The following is a 21,346-nucleotide window of genomic DNA, read 5'->3' on the forward strand; positions in this document are numbered from 1 at the left end:
TTGAGGAATTTGTTGATGGTCCATGCATTTTCCAGCATTATGGAGCACCATGTAACAAAGCAAGAGTGACAAAGAAGTGGTTTGAAGATCATTACATTGAAATTTTGGATCCATGGCCAGGCAACTCCCTGGATCTCAATCCTATAGAGAACCTGTGGTCAGTCCTCAAAAGGCGAGTGGACAAGCAGAAGCCCACAAATTGTCAACAACTCCAAGAATTAACAAGGCAAGAATGGATCGCCATCAGTCAGGATTTGGCCCAGAAGCTAATATCCATCATGCCAGAACGAACTACAGAGTTTATGAAGAACAAGGGACAACACTGTAAATACAAAGATCTTCAACCTTTCACTGACATCAGCCATCATATCACCCTGCTTAAAATCAGCCACCATCATTCCTGTTCCTAAAATATAGTTGTCGTGTTGCTTAAATGATTACAGACCAATTGCACTAACACCAGTAATTATGAAGTGCTTTGAGAGATTGGTCTCACAGCACATCGAAACCAGCCTCCCCCCCCCCTTTGACCAACACCAGTTTGCTTACAGAGCAAATAGGTCTACAGATGATGCCATCACCATAGTCCTTCACACTGCACTTAACCACCTAGAACAGCAGGGAACCTATGTAAGAATGCTCTTCATAGATTACAGTTCAGTGTTTAATACAATTATCCCAGACATTCTAATCAGCAAATTATCTGCATTGGGCCTCTCCCCCTCCATCTGCATATGGATAAAGGACTTCCTCACAAACCGCCCACAAACTGTTAAGCTCGGCTCAGCACTGGCTCTCCACAAGGCTGTGTACTCAGCCCTCTACTCTACTCCTTTTACACATATGACTGTACTCCCACTCATCCCACCAACACCATCATCAAATTTGCAGATGATACCATAGTGATTGGACTAATCTCAGGAGATGATGAATCAGCCTACAGAGATGAAGTTCAGAAACTAGAGGAGTGATGCTCTGTAAATAAATTGTCCCTAAACACCTCTAAGAGCTCATTCTGGACTTCAGGAGGCATCATACTGAACCAGCCCCACCCTACATCAATGGGGAATGTGTCGAAAGGGTCCACACCTTCAAATTTTTGGGAGTACACATATCCAACGACATGTCTTGGTCTGCTAACACCTCAGCAACCATCAAAAAGGCACAACAATGGTTGCACTTCCTCAGAGTGCTCAGGAAGAACAACCTAGAGTGTAAGCTGCTGGTGTCCTTTTACCGCTCTACCATAGAGAGTGTGTTAGTGTACTGCATTTCAGTGTGGTATTCCAGCTATACTGCAGCAGACAAGAAAGCCCTTCAAAGTGGGGAAGTCGTGGCCTAGTGGTTAGAGAGTTTGACTCCTAACCCTAAGATTGTGGGTTGGAGTCTCAGGCCAGCAATACCACGACTGAGGTGCCCTTGAGCAAGGCACCGAACCCCCAACTGCCGGTGTGTGTTCAGGGTGTGTGTGTGTGTTCACTGCTGTGTGTGCACTTTGGATGGGTTAAATGCGGAGCACGAATTCTGAGTATTGGTCACCATACTTGGCTGTATGTCACGTCACTTTCAAAGAATAATCAACACAGCCCAAAATATCACTGGCTGTTCACTACTATCCCTGGAAACCATTGCTCACTCCCATTATCTCTCAAGTGCCAAAAACATCATCCAGGACACCACCTGTTTAATCTTCTGCCCTCAGGCAGGCGGTACAGATCCTTAAATGCAAAAACCACTCGCTTACAGATCAGTTACTTCCCAATTGCTATCAGGACTTTAAACTCATAAATGCACTAATGCCAAATACTATTCCAACCACGTTATTCTTTTAACTACAGTCACTTATTTCATTTAAATCTCTTCTGTCTATACTGCTGCTATTGAACATGCAATATACAATATTGTACAATATGCAGTATGTCAATCTGTAATACCACTGTCTGTACACTTTATTTATCAAAACTTCAAACAAATGCACTAAATAATATGTCAGGTGAAATTACCATATCTGGTTACTAAATGTGAAAAACTATATCTGCAGTAAGGTGCAATAATACATGTGCAATAATTTACACTATATGTCAATTGTGCAATACTATATCTAGTCACTAAATCTCTACAGGTATTCATTCCATTTAAATTGCACCTTTGTATAAACATACTGTGCATATCAATGTGAAGGCCAATGTGCAATACTATAAATGGTCACTTTACTCAGATTGCTCAATGTGAATATCATAACTCAGTCACTTGTTGTATTTATTTGTTAAATTATACTGTACAGTCTTATAGTCTAATTTATTGTCTGTGGTTATATGTTTGTTTTTCTAACACCAGTCAGGAGCAGTGATCCTAATTTCGTTGTATGCAGAAAAATACAATGACAATAAAGGCGTTCAATTGGCTCATTATATTTTTTGCAAATAAAAGCCTTTAATAACCGTCACCTGTCCCCTCTGTGGGACACCTAAATTTACTTCACAATATTACAATTAAATCCTAATCTAATCTTGACAAATTATATATATTTGGAAATGTATAAGACTCCTAAATAGATATTTTAGTTTTGTTAAAAATTATGTAGGAAAAGTAATAGATTAATTTATGACAAGAGTGCCTCAAAAATTAACATCATAACTGGAGTTCTGACCTTTGTTAAAAAAAAGTCTTCTTCGTTGCCTTTTTCTCTATCACACTTTAGAAATCATCAGAAATTATATATCAATTCAAAACTTAAAATCTCAAAATTCATCCTTTGAAACCCATTTTAAAATCAAACATTGTCGTGAAAGTGGTACATCAACACCGTGTTACAAAATGCTTTTATTCATGAATTATAAAAATGTAAGTTTGTATTGTGCACTTTCAAGTCTATGTTCAAAAATGTGAGTGACAGTTGAGGGGTTAAAACTTATATGCTTATCATTGTTTTTCAGTATTCCATAGAAACATGGAAAAATAATCTACAAATACTGAAGCAGCAAACTTTGCAAATCACAAAATTTATGTTCCTGCCAAATCTTTTGATTGTACATAATAAATATACGCAGTACTCACACATATATTATTTAAATAAAAACTTTTATTTCGCATGCGATTATTCACGATTAATCATTTGACAGCACTAATTGAAAATAGTGATTATAGTTATTGGGTTATATAAACAAAATTGACAATGCTAAGCAATAGGTGTTATGATCGGCAGTCTGTCATTTTGGGCAAATAAAAAGGTTTGTCTAAAATCATTTTGTTAAAAGTTGGATTTTATGTGCCATGTATGCAACATAACCCTTTGCAAGTTACATGCTTGTTTATGTGATGAATTGCAACACTTGTGTTTTTTTTTTTTTTTATGATGTAACATACATTTTATGTATTATATTAGGACAGGTCACATAGTTGCAGGGCTCTCCAGTGCAACCATTTCAGCTGCATTTGTGACTGAAATCTACTGCCTGCGATTATGAAAAAATATTTAAGAGCACCAGTGTGACTGACCCAATTCAGCATTTTGAAATCAACATGATTTTGACTTTTATTTTCTATTTTCTGTGTGGCTTGGACACGGCATCCATCAGAAATATACTAGGCACATTAGCAAAGCGGCGCAGAGATATATATTATTTAAAAATGTCTAAAAAAGGCCTCCCTCCACCCCTCAAATTAAAAAATCCCCTCTCACAAGAGTCAGCTAAGAGGATAATTAGCTGACTTTTTCGAAAATTGTGAATAGTGAATGCATAGTAATGATTGTGATATTTAATTATGACTATACATTTTTACATATAGTAAAATTTTATTATTTCTATAAAAAAAAAAAAAATTGAAGGCCCCCCTGCAATACTGTTGCGGCCCACAGGTTGAAAAACACAGCTCTAAACTAATACTTCTAATATTATAAACAATCCTGGTGAGGCAAATCTATAAACTAAAAGTGTTTGTTTTTAAAGTGTTGAACTAACCTTCAAACAAATACTTGTATTCGGGCAGGCTGTGTCTCTGGAGCCATTCTTCAATCTGACTTTCCTTGCCTTTCTTCCAGCGCACCTCCCAGAAGAAAATCCATGAGACTGAACAGAAGACGAAGGTCAGCAAAAACAGTCGGTCCATTAGACCATGTTTAGACTCCACTCAGACCTCTGTGAGCTCAGGGTCTGACTTGCTTTCTGTCTTATCTGGTCCCGAGTACTTCTCCCATGTTTTCTCCTGCTGGGGAAAAGGACAGCATACATATAATTTAGACTTTGTCGAGTGTCTATTGTAGACAGCCTCTAGCTTGTAATGTGACACAAGCAACAACGGTCATGTCCAATATGCTTCAAAATATCTTATTTTGTGTTCAACTGAAGAAAGAAACTAATACAGATTTGGAACAACTTAAGGAAGAGTAAATGGCCATTTTCATTTTTGAGCGGCAATTAAAGCCTCAGGTCAAGTGTATGATGACAGCTTTGTACATCTCGAATTTGGGGATTTTCTGTAGAACACAAAAAATATTTTTGTGAATGTTGAGAACCAAACAATATTAGAGCTCAATGACCTCCAGCATATAAAAAAAAAAATTCAGAGGCAGGAACTGGTCAGTGTAGAAGGAAAGCTGAATGTAGCAAAATACAGAGAAATCCTTCACCAAAACATGAACATTAAGTCATCATTTATTCATCCGTATGTTGTTACAAAACTTTAATTAAAACAATGTTTTGTAACAACATAATTGAAATGCAGCATGATAGTACCTACAACAATGAGATAATGAGGCCTATTGGTTAGAGAATTGGACTTGTAACCAGAAGGTCGCAGGTTCAAGTCTCGGTGCTGGCAGGAGTTGTAGGTGGGTGAATGTGAAGAACAGCGCTCTCTTCCACCCTCAATACCCATGGCTGAAGTACCCTTGAGCAAGGCACTGAACCCCCAGTTGCTCCCCGGGCGCTGGATATACCTGCCCACTGCTCCGGGTGTGTGTTCACGGTGTGTTCACTTCTCACTGCTGTGAGTGTGCACTTGGATGGGTTAAATGCAGAGCACCAATTCCTAGTATAGGTTATCGTACTTGGCAAATGTCACGACTCCAAAAATTATTTTTCTCACAGCCGTTTTTTTTTTTTTTTTGGCAAATTCCAAGTTTCCATCTGGCCACTCTGACATAAAGCACAGATTGGTGGAGTGTTGCAGTGATTGTTGTCCTTCTGCAAGTTTCTCACACACATGATCTCTGGAACTCAGCCAGTGAATGTCAGGTTTTTGGTCACATCTACCCTGATTGGCCTGCTTTTTGAACAATTCTGCTTCTTCCATGTCAGAATTATAGAGATCACTATGCTCCTGGGCAGCTTCCAATGCAGTAAAAAATGTTTTATAGCCTTCTCAAGAGTTGTGCCTTGAAACAAACCGGTGTCTGTTCCTTTGACAACATGGCTTGGTTTTTGCTCTGGTATGCATTTTCATTTTTTTTTAATTTTTTTTTTTTTACAATTTACAAGGTTACCACAAATCTGCTTTGTCTCATTGATTGGTTTTTGCTTTGTCATTACAGGGTATCAAGAACAGACTGATGTATATGCGTGTGTATGTGTGTGTGTATATATATATATATATATATATATATATATATATATATATATATATATATATATATATATATATATATATATATATGCAATCTTAGTTTCACCGGGTGACAGACCTCTGCTAAATAATTACTGCAGTTCTTCCATTATATCGATTAGATCTTTAAACATTCAATTCCTGTTATCAGTACTGACTTTAATATTAAATCTATTACATCGGTGTATACTAGTGAAGCAAAATATACAAAGACAAAGTCCCCGAAAAATGTTAGCATATATTGCCTAAATAACAATCCAAACCTACATATCTTGACCTCTGAATCACAGTGGCATAAACAGAACATATGCAACGCAGAATAATCACATAATGTCATAAAAAAAACAATACTCAGTACTGAAATACCCACAATGCAGTTAAAGTAATCAATACGCCTAAAAAGTATTGTACGACACTGTAGTATTCAGATTTAGACAACATCTGCAGTATCGTCTTCTAGATATTTACCTTGATGGATGTCTATTGAGAACCGGAAAGACCGCAGGGTCTAGCGCTAGCATAGATGACGCAGGAAATGACGGCTAAAGTAAAATAAGGAATGTGTCGCATAATGTTGACGTCAAAGGACGCTTTGTCGCAAAGTGCAACCACACACGAGGGCTATAGTGCCAATCTCTACCATTTTCAGCCGTCATGGTAAAGTATTTATTTCAATAATGCTTAACAATGTGCACAATGGCTTTATTTCTTCTTTGGTTGAATGACAACTTGTCTTTTTGTGATTTAGGGAAAACAGAAGAAACAGAAAAAATATGCCACCATGAAAAGAATGATCAGTTTAAAGGATCAGAGGATGTAAGTATCATCATTTGTTTTATCATGTTATATTATATTATATTTTAAGCAACACATGGATTAAAATGGTTCTCATAAGTTGATAATATTGGTTGCGTGTCACAGAGAGAATCTAATGAAATGGGAAACCGTTACAAAGTACACTAACGTTATCGGTCAAAATTTAGGTTGTTTTGATTTGGTTGAGTTGGTGTTCAAGAAACTATCCTTTTAATATCAATGTTGAAAAGTGTGTTTAATCTTTTTTTTTATTTTATTTTTTTGCTTAAAACTTTTATAGAGACCACTACTAACAAAAGTTTGGTTTAAGATTTGGGGGGGGGGGGTACTTGTATTAAACAGTATGCATTAAACAGTACAATCACTCTGTTAGCACCTGACATGGCAATTGATGCCCAAATTAATGCTATGTTTAAACGCATCTTTTATCATACAAGCGTGTTTTTCACTACTAAGTGACGTTACTGACAGAGGTTCTTTGTGTGGTTCTCTTGTTGATCACCACCATCCTGGAGGTCAGGGTTTTCAGGTCATCATAAGAAACACTGCAAGACTCCATACACAAATAAGTTTGGATGGGCGATATAATGCTATACACAAAAAAAAAAAAAAAAAAAGTAGACATTTTGTTTAGATTTTTCATTTGCTTTTAAGCATTCTAGCACAATAAGCAGTGAAAAGAACTCAATTTGCTACTTTAAAAAGTAGCATCTCATAACCTTGCTTTTTTCAATTTTTTCAATTTTTTTTTTTTTTTTTGTCCAGAAAAGAACAGGACAGGGCAAAAACACAAAAGAAGAAGAAAGAAGATCCCTCAGTCATTAAAGAACAAGAAGTGTAAGTTTGAATTCTATATTTCTGATTGTGTTTGTGTTACTTTGCATCTATTGATGCATGCTGATTTATTATTTTGCAGAAATTGCAATATGCTTATTTGAATGGCATGATATATCAACATTGACTCACAGTATACAGTTTGATTATATCTATCCTAATATTTTCTCCCCAAAAAATAATAGCTTTTAGTGAAAAGTTTGGATATGGGACTTTAAAAAGTTAATCAATGATTCCCAGAGGCAAATAAACCTTAATCAGAACTTAACGTATTAACAAAAATAATACAGCCATACAGAACTTCAAAGCTCTAAGTAGCTCTCTCCACATTCCATTTTATAAAGCATTTTGAGCATACTGATGTCATGGTAAATTCCATCTCCACATGTAAAACAAAATAGTTTAAACTTAATTTAAAGTGACAGAGTGTTTAGCTGTACCATACAAGTATTATTTAAAATCAAATAAAATTAAACTTTAAAATAATTTTTTATATACTGTCCAGTAGCTTTGCCAAAAGTACCCATACTTCAGTACCAAGTCAATACTTCGATTTTAAAAATTTAACCATACCAGTCTTTCTGCAAAACCTGTAATTGAGAGTAGAGGATCAATCCAGTACCTGCTAATAAGCAGAAGCTTTTAATCTTTACTGTATTTGTGTGAGCGCTTTGTAAAGAGCATCAGAAATTTCAGTTTCAAGTCACAGCGTACAAAGAGCGCCAAATGAGCTCTAAATAATTTTATAATAATTTGTTTTTAATTTAAGATTGTCATTCACAATGCTTGATGAGAGTATTTCATATACTTTTTTGCTTCAAATAAAAGTTTGTGATGTTGTGGTTCACCTTGAGGCTGTTTGGCTTGGTTCATGGCTTAAAGAGTTAAAAAAGAAAAAACTTCAGAAACAAGTGCCATTGAAAAAGGGGGAAAGTCTATAGCAGGTGCATTGAAGGGACATTAGCTTCATTGATTATAAAGGGAGTGCTCTTTGCTTGTATTTTCTATGTAGGCTAACCCGTTCATAATTTGACTAAAAAATATTATTTTTTATGCTGCGATTTACACACTGCAAAATTTCGAGAGTGAAGGACAAATATCTATCAAAATAGAATTGTGCATTATGTGTTGATCTTTTTAATGCAATATTTACATAATTGAACAGTAATTTGAGGCTCCATACTAAATGTTTTAACATATTGTTTACTTACTGTTTAGTACATATATATAGAGAGAGAGAGGGAGAGAGAGAGAGATTTTTTTATCAAGCAATTAAAATATTTATTTTTTTATTTAAAAATGTTTAAAATAAAAAATTAATGTAAAATAGTCAAAATAGTTTTCCTATAGTACCGAAATTTACTGTATTAGTTTCATCTACTGAAATTCTGGTACCATGACAACACTACTGTCTAGTAATGGTTACATCCAAAAATTTATGATAAATGTACTTTTTCCTAATTTTCAATTGGAACACCTGTTCTTGTAATGTCCTTACTCTTTTTGGATCGACTTCAAATTAGTCATGACGCACATTTTTCATAAAACAAGATATTTGCAGAAACTTTTTTTTTTTCTTAAATCCATACTTGTCAAATTTACCATTAATGGTTCATCATATAAATATTCTAAAGTAGTAGTTCACCCCACAATGATAATTCTGTCATCATTTACTCACCTTCACAACATTCCAAACTCTTCAAATTCAAAACTGAATTCTCTCTCTCTCTCTCTCGCTCTCTCTCTCTCTCTCTCTGTGTGTATTTGAATAAGGGGCTCAATGAATCATAAAACTCACAGATCAATTCTTATTATGCAAAAATGTAACTTTGTGTTCTATTTACATATTACTTCTTTACAAAGTACTTTGATACCACAGCAAATACTACCAAACTTATAAAGTTCAAACATTATTAATAATAACAGAACAGTCAGTAATAAAATGGGACCAACAACAGCTTGTTGAACAAAAACTTGATGAAACAAGTGTACAATGGACTGCCTAGTGTGAGTACACCCTTATTCTCCTGCATCACCACACACACAAGTCTACCCGCCCACACCTGCACTCGCCCATCAAGTGTTGTCCCTCGCTGCACCTTTTTGCGTTGGGTCCCGCAGTTCCCTCGATAGTGCAGGTCTGTACTTGGAATTATAATGTTATGATCGAGGCTCTGGTCTCTGAGCATAACTTGTTTTTCTATAACAAACTATAAAATATTTTCTAAAAAACGTTAATGCTCAATGAAAAGCAGATAGCTTTGGTTTTATAATTAATTTGATTACACTAATGTTTAAGTTGAGATTTATAAGAAATATTTTAGAACTATTTAAAAAGAATACTGCTGTAAAAAAGCACCTTATTTGTTTAAAGTGTTTGCAAACCAAATGTTATTGCACTTTTGTTCATATAGCAGTACTTTTAAATGAAAAAAGTGCACAATGCACAACTTTTGAATTCAAATTTTGTGCATAACAATGCGATTTAATCGCAGAAAAATCATGCGATTTAATCGCAATAAAAAAAAGGTTTAATCGTTGCCCAGCACTAATAAATACACACAAGCATGTATATATTTCAGAAAAATAAATGTTTATTTATTAAATAGATTTATAAACAATATAAATATATGATTGTAAATACATGTAAATATTTTCTAAATATAACCTTTGTGTGTGTGTATATATATACATACATACATATATATATATATATATATATATATATATATATATTTAATAATAAATATACACAGTACACACACATATATTTTGTATGTGATTATTTTTATTTTGGTTGTTTGACAGCACTAGTAATATGTTGAGTAATATTTTTGAGTCATTGTATGCATGTGTTTGCATTAATTATATATAACAATTTATGCCTCAACCTATCTTTCTTACAGAGCGAAGCACCCATCTTGTATGTTCTTTCAATACAACACCCAGCTTGGACCTCCATATTACATCCTTGTTGATACCAACTTTATCAACTTTTCTATTAAGGCCAAATTAGATGTTGTCCAGTCAATGATGGACTGCCTCTATGCTAAATGTAAGTCTCCACATTCTCAGAGTTACTTTCATCAATGCTGATGTTAAAGACGATGGGTGTTATGGGGCAGTTGTGGCCTAATGGTTAAAAAGTCGGACTTGTAACCGAAAGGCCACGGATTCGAGTCTATAATTCTGGGAGGGATTGTAGATTAGGGATCGACCGATATGCATTTTTCAGGGCCGATACCGATTATTACAGATCAAGGAGACCGATAACCGATATTTTGAACCGATATGTGTCTAGTGTAAAAATGAAAATTAATGTCAAAATTAAGAATAAAAAGGCCTCTGACAAAGACTCTCTTTAAATTATTTTAACACATCTTTAATTCTGAGAACTGTTCATAATAACAATATTAATAATAACAACAAACATAAAAAGTGCTGGGAGCATCCATCAGCAGCATTCTGTAAACTAAGTAAAACTTAAAGCAAATTTAAACAGCATCAAATGAACAAATAATGGAAAATAAATGTAATCTCTCTCTCTCTCTCTCTCTCTCTCTCTCTATATATATATATATATATATATATATATATATATATATATATATATATATATATATATATATATATATATAATGTATGTGTGTGTGTGTTATATTTAGCATTTTATTTGCAACCCAGAATTGCATTAAAATCACACACAACCCATATTGTAATAGTGTTTTATTTTTATTTTTGATGTGTAAAATGTTTGTTTGACTGTTTATCACGGCGATACAAACTAGGAAGTATACAGGACAGCGTCATCCAGAAACGTGCAATGTGAGATTATTGACAATTTACAATATTAGCATAGGGTTATTAGCACGGTGCAATTTGTGAAATAAACAGGGGGGGGGGGGGCAGAGGGGGGGTGCTTTTGAAAAATTTTATGAAATGTTTTTAATACGACGGAAATTGTATTTAGTGTGATCTCAGTTTAATAAAAACATTGTAAGCCTACGTTAGGCCTATTAATTGTAATGATTTAATGTCCACGGTTATTCAAAACAACAAATTACATCGAGAAAGCGAGCAAAGAACACAACGGAGCTTTTTGAAACTCCGAATCAGTTAAACCATTGCGTCGCAAAATGATTCACTGTTTCGATGCGCTTCAATCGGATCGCGTATCGCGAATCATTTGATTCAGATCTGGACGTCAGAGCGGGTTTGCATGATGTTTGCATTATTCAGCAGAGGCAGGGATGCATAGACCAGAAGGGGGAAATCCCCCCCCGGCAAATCGCACCCTGGTTATTAGTCAAATGAGAGAGCGCGGCCGCGGAGATAACTAAATCAGGAATAGGGAGCTCGCGTCGCTTCAGTGTTTCAGCTCTTCAAAATTGCATAATGGTAATTTTGAATCTGTATGATAAATTATTTTGCAATCATGTTAGAATAAAGCAATATTTCTCCAAATATGCGAATTTTTTTTTGACTAAGAGCCCTAACGGAACGGACGCTGTTCAGTGAAGCTATGTGAACACACAAAAAAAAAAAACGCAGCAGACGTGAGTGATTTCATTCGTGTTGATAATCTATTCACAATATAACGTTAAGTTGGCCGAATGGTGAGAGAAGTAGGTTTTAGTTTCACTATCTCAGCATTGATGTGATGATCCGTTAAAGCATATCACTGCAATGACGGACATTGACCGGGAATTCACAGTATAACTGAACGGGGCTTGTCATCATAAATCGATTATATTTAGGTGTTTTGCAACTTCAATGTAGTGATTTATTGTAACTTCAGGAACGTTTACTGCATTCTTACCTTCGAGAGATAACTTATTGATGTGTGATGATGATCACTGAAGCAGGTCCTGTGCTTTCGGTGTGAGAGCGGAACATTTTCCACCCGCGCCAGGCGTATTGATTGGCCAGGCTCGTGACTCCCAACAAATCAGACGGACGATGGGCGGGGCTTAGTCTAGGCCACAGAGTGGTGCGCTCTGACTGAGGTGGCTGGATCATTGCCAGATCGCGCATTTCAAAATAAAATGTTTTTATCGGCAAATCGGTTTTGAAAATGGCCGATGCCGATAACAATAAAAATGCTTAATATCGGCGCCGATAATCGGTCGACACCTATTGTAGATGGGGGTTAGTAAATGTATAGCACTCTCTTCCACCCTCAGTAACATGACTGAGGTACCCTTGAGCAAGGCACGGAACCCCGAACTGCTCTCTGGGCACTGCAGCAAAAATGGCTGCCCACTGCTCCAGGTGTGTGTTTAGGGTATGTGTGTGCATGCACTTGAATGGGATAAATGCACAGCACAAATTCTGAGTAACAGACACCATACTTGCCTACATGTCATGTGACTTTCATATATGGGATATATTGATCACTGTAGTGATTCCAATGCAGCAACATTGAACAAAAATGATGCTGTATTTAATACGGAGTTTACAACATAATCCTGTGGATATAGGGCTGAAAATGGAGGGTTCCTGTTTTGTTTTGTTTTTTATTTAACAGAAAATTTAAGAGATTTCTATTTTTTTATTCACATGGTAGTTCACAAAATGTAGCACAGTTTCCCTATCAGTGCACATTCTCACTAAACAAATCAGAGCAGATCACTTAAGGTAAATTAACTGGGATGAACCAGGATTTTACTGAACAGTTCAAAGGGAGCATAGTTTGCTTTTTGGGTTAAAAGAATTTCTTGGTATGAAATTTGAATGGTATGACAATTAGAGATTAGACTGTGCAGAAATTGAAATCTAATCACGCTAATACACACTATACTCATAGTCACGCAATGCTGATGTTGTTAACAAAATAATCTGAGAATAAAGTATAATAATTTGCACAGTTTGATGTGATATGAGCTAATCGATTGTTAGATTAAATCACCATTGGTAGCGCGATTTATTGTAATGCTTTTTTCCTCAGTTGGTCAGAACAAACGTGGCAGACTTGTTACTTGTTCGTGTGAAGATATTGTTTGGATGTTATTATTTTGTTAATATTTTTATTTTGATAATGTTTTAATATGTGATTGCTAAATAGTGTATTGAATTGTGTGTGGTGACTGACTGCCACACATTAGCCGCGTTTCACTGTCAATGAGGTGTGGGCGGCCAAAACCGGGCATGCTAGTGCGTGCCAGGGCCAGTCGCGTTTCCACTGTCACTTCCGGGGCTTGATCGTGCCTCGTCGGGGGTTCCTCGGGGCCAACGGCCAGGGTTTTTTGGCCCGACATAAACCTTATGCCAAAGCGGGCCAGCTGGGGCTAGAGGAGTGGTTATGAACAAAGGCGGATTTTCTCCACGTCTGCAGAGCGTCAGAGCTGCGGATCATTTCAGAAAGCTAACAGCTATAACACCAATATTAAAAACTTTTTAAAATAAGTTGAGCTCAAAACTCACTTTCAGTCAGCAGTGAGTGTTTGAAATAACTCGATCCGATCCAATGTGGATTATAATCACCATAAAAGGCAGAAATATTTATAAGCGATGCAAAAGAATATGGACGCTCGGTATTAACGTTACCATAGTAAACATGGTAAATGTGACCGTTTGAAGAAATCAGACATCAGCTTCTTATTCTCTATCACAATCGTGTAGTAACATATTTTAGTCTCGTCTCGAGAGTTTAGCTCCACGTAGCCTATGTCATAAAAATATAATAATGGTTTTTGTTTGGGAGCTTTTATAAAAATAGAGAAATTATAATTCATTCTTAATGTGATGTATGTGACTACAAATAAACAGAAACAGTCTCGACTGAATAAGCAGGCTATTTTCATAACGCTTCAGCATTAAAAATAAATAAATAAAATAGAAATACATTTATTTCTGTGACAAATTTTCAAGCCTGATAAATTAATTCATTATGCTCAATGTATCACTCATAGTAAAACGTTGATGCTTTTGAATTAAAATATTTAACAAAGCATGCAAACAAAAGGCCGCTGTTATCGTGTTCGTTTTGTGATCACGCATGTTCCACTGATTTATTTCTTATTCGTTTTCTGATAACTTCTCTTTGTTGGTGAAATGATTGGATTGCATGACGTTGTTCCTGAGAGGCGTGTAAAGGGCGGGTTTTAGTGAAGTGCAGCGGCGCTTCAGGCCCGACGGTGGAAACGCAGTGCTATTTTTGCCTCGTGCTACTGGCCCGAGGCTATAAGCCCCGCCCGGCCCGGTTTTTTGAGCGCTTTTTAAGACTTTGCTGAAAGTTGTAAAGAGGGTGTTATAGTGGAAATATTAGATTCATCCGCGCTGGAGCTGTAAATTAACAGCACAGTGAGCACCTGCAGCTTCTGCACCGCTTACGTACCACACATGGGCTGCATGCGCACTGTAAATGGAATATGCGTGAACCCAGTGTAAGAGGCCGCCTTACATGTAGCTCACAAAATCAGGCTTGCGGTATGTGTAAGCTATTGTGCAACAATTGCACAATTGTAAAAACAAAAATGCAATGCATGATCAAACATTTAGGTGAGATAAATATATATTTTCAGACCCTAATTAAATGTCTAAAATTCCTGGTTGGAGTCTTACTATAAATAATTCTACATGATAAAAAGAAGGCTTTAAAAAGATCGATATCGGTGATCGTATCGGCAGATACTGGTTTCTGTGATCGGTGATTGGCCTCAAAAATCCTGATCGGAGCACCATTATTAAAAACCTACTTTTGCGAACTAGTCCTAGGTTTTTCACTCAGTTCTGATCAAACCACTGCAGTGCAATTCTCTGGACTCTCTAGATCAATAGTTATCAAAAAAAAAAAAATTTTTATTTTGTCCTTTGGTGAGCTATAATGGGGTTATTTAGAAAGGGGGCATGGCCAAATATACCCAAAAGCCTATAAAACGTAAACGAAAACTCAAAACGTTACGCTATACACTATAACAATTAAAAAAGCTTAAAAACACAATATTTCTATGGTAAACTACTTCAAATTGCAAAAAAGTTAATATATTCACTAGTTCTGTCAAACGATTAATCGTGATTAATCGCATCCAAAATAAAAGTTTTTGTTAGCGTAATATATGCGTGTGTACTGTGTATATTTATTATATATATATATATATATATATGAATACACACATACAATGTATATTTTGAAAATATTTACCTATATTTACATGTTTATATTTATATCATGTATAAATATTTTTATTGTATAAACATAACACTTTTTTCTTATATTTATGTGTGTGTATTTATATATACATAATAAATATAAACAATACACTCATATATGTTAGGTAAACAAAAACTTTTACTTTGGATGCGATTAATTGTGATTAATCGTTTGAGAGCACTGATATTCACACAAACACTAGATCTTCATATCATATGATAGAGCCCCTCATTCTGAGCAGCTTTGCCTCTAGGATCACTGCTGTCAATCAAACTGTTCAAGTATTTGAGATTAATAAAAAAAAAACTTTTGTGAACTAGTTCTAGGTTTTTAACTTAAAATCAATAAATCCAGTGCAGTACTATTCTCTAGACTTTCTAGACCAATAATTATCAAAAAAAAAAAAAAAAAAAAAACTTTGCATTTGGACAACTTTAAACCGGTCATTTTGTAATATGTTCTTTACATAGTGTACCCAAAGGCCTATAAATCCTAAAAGAAAGCCCACAACTTCTCAAACTGTGTGAAAATGCATAATTTCATTGTAAACAAGCATGCAAAATTAAAGAGAGATTGTGCAAAAAATAACACTAAAATTGTTATAAAGGTTGAATACACAGTGTTGTATGAGAAATTGTTGTGATTGGCAGTACTCGGCGCCTGGTCAGGAAATGTCATGTCCCTTACCATAGCCGGCTGCCAGCTTCAGTGTAAATATTGCGTCAAAATCAAATCAATTTGAACGCAATTTAAACCTGGATGATTGTAACCACTCTAAGTTTGTCCAACTTGGGAAAGCTAGCATGTCTCCGACAAAGTGATAACACTAAACCAGGTCTCATCCCATTCGTTGGTGTTTGTGATATCACAAATCCCGGAAAATATACATTGTAGTACAAACGAGTCGTTCATTGTAGTTTTTGAAAAGTGATTTCTGTTAAATAAAATATCTCTTTTTGAAGTGGACTTTGAGTTTTGTCATTTTGCAGAACTAAAGTTGAAAATGTGAAAAAGCATAATGGGACCCCTTTAAATTTTTTCCTGTATTTCTGATCAAATAAATGCAGCCTAGATGAGCATAAGAAACTCCTGTTAAAAAAAATAAAAATAAAAATCGAGTGTACATTTGTAGTTTTCAAGCTAATAATTAAAGGGTTAGTTCACCCAAAAATGAAAATTCTGTCATTAATTACTCACTGTTTTTTTAAACCCATAAGACCTTCGTTCAACTTCGGAACACAAATTAAGATATTTTTGATGGAATCTGAGAGCTGACTGACCCTGCATAGACAGCAACGCAACTGAAATGTTCCCAGGTCCAGAAACGTAGCAAGGAGATCTGTAAAATAATCCATGTGACATCAGTGGTTCATCCACAATTATACAAAGCTATGAGAATACTTTTTGTGTGCAAAATAACAACTTTATTCAACAATTTTTCCTCTCTGCATCACCCTGGTGCCATTTTGGAGCATATCCGCTGAACGTATGCTGTTCTGTGTCAGCTGCGTCATGCCAGAACTGTTTCCTATGTTATTGTGATTTGATCTGAACAGAAACAGTGTATCGGTGTGACACATACGTCAGCATACGTCCAGCGGATATTCTCCAGAATGGCAACAGGGTGATGCGAAGGAGACAAATTTTTGAATACATTTGTTTTGTTTTCTTTTGCGCACAGAAAGTATTCTCGTATCTTTGTATAATTGCGGATGAATCACTGATGTCTCATGGATTATTTTACAGATCTCCTTGCTACGTTTCTGGACTCGGGAACATTTCAGTTGCGTTGCTGTCTATGCAGGGTCAGACAGCTCTCAGATTCCATCAAAAATATCTTAATTTGTGTTCCGAAGATGAATGAAGGTCTTACGGGTTTGAAATGACATGAGGGTGAGTAATTGATGACAGAATTTTCATTTTTGGGTGAACTATTCCTTTAAGCTAATTTTTTTTTTTTGTTGTTTCATTCAGGTGTTCCTTGCATAACGGACTGTGTGATGGCTGAACTTGAGAAATTAGGGATGAAGTTTCGAGTGGCTTTGCGGTAATGCACACTTACATGACATACATGTAACAGTAACAGTGTCTTGAACACTGTGGACCAAACCATTATTTGGGGACGGGGCATAATAATAATCATTTTTATTTAAATATCCTTTTTTTATTTATTTAACTAAAAAAATTAAGCAAATAATGAAAAGTTGTTAAATAAGTTTTGTTTGTAAAATCTTTGTAAAATCAAGTTGAACTAATTGCAAATAATAGTTTTATTTTTTAAAATATGCACATATTCACTCTAAATCACATTCAGTTATGAATTACATGAATCACACCTATATTTTCTATGTAACACATTTTTTTATGCATAATACTGTCGGTTGTTTAACATTTCTTTCATAAAACAGTTGGCAAATATTAAATATTTAGCTACTTACATTTTGCACTCTTTCACTGTTAAAACTAAAGCACTGGGGGACACACCCAGCTACTCTGAACAGTAAAGCTTGTCTACTCTGATTTGATTGGCCATCATAATCATTTTGGTTATGATGAGCACTGTTAAAGCTCTAAGGCAGTTGATCCTAAAAATGTATCCCCTAAAACGCCATCCTAACAACACACAGTGCAATGTGTAACATAGTACAGCAGACCAGCATCAGACAAACATGCCATTCACTATTTCACAGAACAAAGTGAGCAAATACATTAACATGGTATGTAAGCTCAATGTACATTACACAAATATGCACATATAAAAGATATAATTTTAATGCACAAATAAATGCATATGCATGATAAATATTTTGCAGAAATTTCTCTGATTATAGGGAAAATTACTAGCTTTGTTTGCCCTAGTCATTTCATGCTTTAACTTGTCGCAATGATCTAATTAAAAGGCATTTTTCTATTTAGAGCTCTATCTATCTAGAGTTTTTGAAATGCTGGTAAATCAGTTGCAGCATTTTCTGGCCTAAGTAGTAGTTATTTCAGTTCTACCTTTGTTGCAGTGTGTGCCTCTGCAGTGGTCATTAGATTAACAACATTGTGGACAGCACTGTCATTTGCCGTAAATGACATTTGAACAGTTTGTCCAATTTGACAACATTACAGTTTCAACAGAATTTACATTACATTTAATCATTTAGATGACACTTTCTTCCTAAGTGACTTACAAATGAGTACAATAGAAGCAATCTGTCATCATTCCTGTTCTGATTTATGAATGGCAGACATCCCACTTTTCCTGCAGTGTTCTATGCAAAATCCCAAAAAATTGAGTGAGTGTATTTTTGGTCATTTCATCAAAAGTTGTCTGCATCTGGAATGGTAACGGTGTAGATAAAAAAAATAGAAAGTTGTTGTGTATGTGAATGTGGTGCATTTACCAGATAAGTTAAAATTGGAATTTCACTGTGGTTTTAGCAGGTTTTATGTCTGAAAAGTGGCTACACTTTCTTTCTTGGTTTTTATGCTGATTTGAGCTTCATTTGTAGGATTGCAAAAGATCCCCGCTTTGATCGATTACCTTGCTCACACAAAGGAACGTATGCTGATGACTGCTTGGTGCAAAGAGTAACGCAGGTATGAGAACTTTGTAGTATGTGGGGTTATAATTGTTTAGCTTTACTAAGATGGCAGCATCCTTATTTGTAACAATTTCCCCCTGATTTTTTTTATTTTAATTTGGGTTGCATTATATGCCAATTGTCAGTGGGTAAAAAAATTGGGTAAAATCACTTTGATTATATTTTATTCCCCCAAAATGTATTAAAGATATCTTAATATCCTTGTAGATTTTGATTCTTAGATCTTTTTTTCTGGTATCTCCATTTGAAGGCCCTATATGATTCCAGAGATATAACAGAATCCTAGTGTTGCTCCAAGGATTTGTTAAATTGTATACATTTTCAGTGGTCAAAAACCAAATGTTTTTTTTTTTTGTAGTATTTTTTTTTTTTTAATTTGCTAAAAGTATACATTTTATAAATTCATGCATTTCTTGGAAATTTAGCCCATGAACTTGGCGTTACTCTACAGAAGCTACAGGAATGTGATTTCTCTCAAAAAAATTAGCTTCTTTCCCATGTCTCACACACTTTTTGGACTTAATTTTATTGATAAACATGAATATGCACACCTATTTATGATCTTTTTTTTTTCATGGTTCAATTGAATAAAAACAGAGTGTAAAATGTTGTAAAAACACTAACATTCAAATAATTGCATATTCACCAATTAATTAGAAGTTACTGATTAGATACAGTATGGCTGTAGTTAAGAAATATGACTGTTTAATAAGCTTTCATTCCACCAGGTCCAAAGAAATGCAAAAGCAGATTTTGAATGCAGGGATTATGAGGGTTAAGACACAGCAAATGTGGAGGGTTCACAAAAGCAAGGAATCAAACAAATGAATAAAATGAGATTCTCAAATATACAGTATATTAGGAGTAAAAATGAAGTAAATTCACAAATCAATAAAATAAATGAGACTATGAAACAATTCCAATCTCAGAGCTGATACCCTTTACATTATGACTAAAGCATTCCCATTTGTTTCATTAGCACAAATGTTACATTGTGGCCACGGTGGACAGGGACCTAAAAAGGAGGATTCGAAAGATCCCAGGAGTCCCAATAATGTACATCTCCAATCACAGGTACTTAAGCTCTCTTTGCTAAGTCTTATCTTAATGTTGCTGAGGAGTGGGTCTTGGGGGGGGGGGGGGGGGGGGGGGTTGCCTTATCAGGTGGTGAGTGTAAGTGAGAAAGCCTAGGTTATGTGCAAACTCCAAAATTTGACTGAAGTCAGATGCTTCCCATAATGATGATCTGGCAGTGTTTGCATACTTTTTCATAGACTGAGTGGATTAGATGCAATATTTGTTAAATACACAGACGTTTCAAACTTTTTTAACTTGCAACAAACCCTTTTGTTTAAAATTTTAAATACTGCTTAATAAATCACCTGTATGTAGATGAATAAAGTTTAACATAGGCCGATACTATTAAAATAACATTAAAATTGCATTTTATTTTAATTTTATTTTTGTATTAGGGATGCATGAAATTAGTTAGTTCTATTATAAAAACAGATTTATGAGCAATATCGGAAATAAAGGTGTCAGAATAACATGAAACACATGGTCCCTCTGGAGAAGCTGCGCAGATTGAGCCAGCCAGCTGCTCTCAAATCACTCTTACAATACTTTGATGGCATACATTACAGTGACATGGCATTGCCACCATCTCAAGTCAGACAAAATTTCTAACTTGCATGCACTGCTTTTTTTTTCTTTTTTTTTTCAGGTATAACATTGAGTGGGTGGATGCCATTGTTGATTATGGAGGGTTGTGGGTTGTTTTTTTTTTTTTTTTTTTTGGTTTGTTTTTTTTTTCAAGAATTTGTTTGTTGGATAAACCCCCTCCTTCTACATTAAAGATTTCACCTGTGAATTATGTTCAGAACTTGGTACAATAAAGTTTTTGGCATCCCAGATCCCCAGCAGCTCAGAGTACATCAGAGGAAATTAAAAGGTGGAGAAAATAAAGGAGGAAAATTATCTGCAACCAATGAAAATGACTAACCCAAATCTAAATGACTAGTCCAAATCTAGTGGATGTTGTGGGGAACTTCAGTGATCTAGGACATCCTCTTCTTGATATTAACGTGTTATTGATTTAAATTATGTGGTGTCTCCCATCAGTGATATTGGTTTCATCAAACATATTAAATTGGCCTAGTAGTCTTTAACTATTACAATATGTTAACAGCTCACCAATGCAGTTTTAAATAATAATGAACCTTTTCCTTGACGCCACTCCCTGGCACTCTTTTATGTTCATAGAATGGTAGGATTTTTTTTTTTTTTTGTCTTCATCTTTACAATGACATCTCTGTCAGTTGTTTACACATCTGGTTGGATCCCTTTTGCT

The 21,346-nt window shown here is 35.2% G+C and overlaps 2 protein-coding genes across 4 annotated transcripts in view; one reads left to right on the forward strand and one right to left on the reverse strand.

The window, feature by feature from the left end:
- arel1 (apoptosis resistant E3 ubiquitin protein ligase 1) overlaps positions 1-6,161 on the reverse strand; it is a 64,285-nt gene extending 58,124 nt beyond the window's left edge. For 2 of the 3 annotated variants that reach the window (XM_042742813.1, XM_042742811.1), the window contains exons 1-2: positions 6,073-6,161; positions 3,963-4,209 (exon numbers count right to left, since the gene is read on the reverse strand). In XM_042742813.1, the coding sequence (XP_042598747.1) occupies positions 3,963-4,110 (148 nt within the window). In that variant the 5' untranslated portion in view covers positions 4,111-4,209; positions 6,073-6,161. The remainder of the gene's footprint in view (positions 1-3,962; positions 4,210-6,072) is intronic. The other variant, XM_042742812.1, reaches the window with a different exon arrangement.
- Positions 6,106-20,997, forward strand: LOC109081149 (rRNA-processing protein FCF1 homolog). Its single transcript, XM_042743120.1, has 9 exons — positions 6,106-6,261; positions 6,353-6,420; positions 7,186-7,257; positions 10,161-10,309; positions 17,381-17,453; positions 18,904-18,991; positions 19,976-20,070; positions 20,720-20,764; positions 20,877-20,997. The coding sequence occupies exons 1-9, from the start codon at positions 6,259-6,261 to the stop codon at positions 20,995-20,997; spliced, it is 714 nt and encodes a 237-aa protein (XP_042599054.1). The 5' UTR covers positions 6,106-6,258.
- The last annotated feature ends 349 nt before the right edge of the window (positions 20,998-21,346 follow it).

Source organism: Cyprinus carpio, chromosome B17, assembly GCF_018340385.1.
Source record: "Cyprinus carpio isolate SPL01 chromosome B17, ASM1834038v1, whole genome shotgun sequence".
Lineage (NCBI taxonomy): Eukaryota > Metazoa > Chordata > Actinopteri > Cypriniformes > Cyprinidae > Cyprinus > Cyprinus carpio.

Bases quoted from the DNA above. Each gene is read 5' to 3' on its own strand.
- LOC109081149 (XM_042743120.1), top strand. The intron at 20,071-20,719 runs GTACTTAAGCTC...TTTTTTTTTCAG, and splicing joins ATGTACATCTCCAATCACAG to GTATAACATTGAGTGGGTGG. The intron at 20,765-20,876 runs GTGGGTTGTTTT...AATTATGTTCAG, and splicing joins ATTGTTGATTATGGAGGGTT to AACTTGGTACAATAAAGTTT.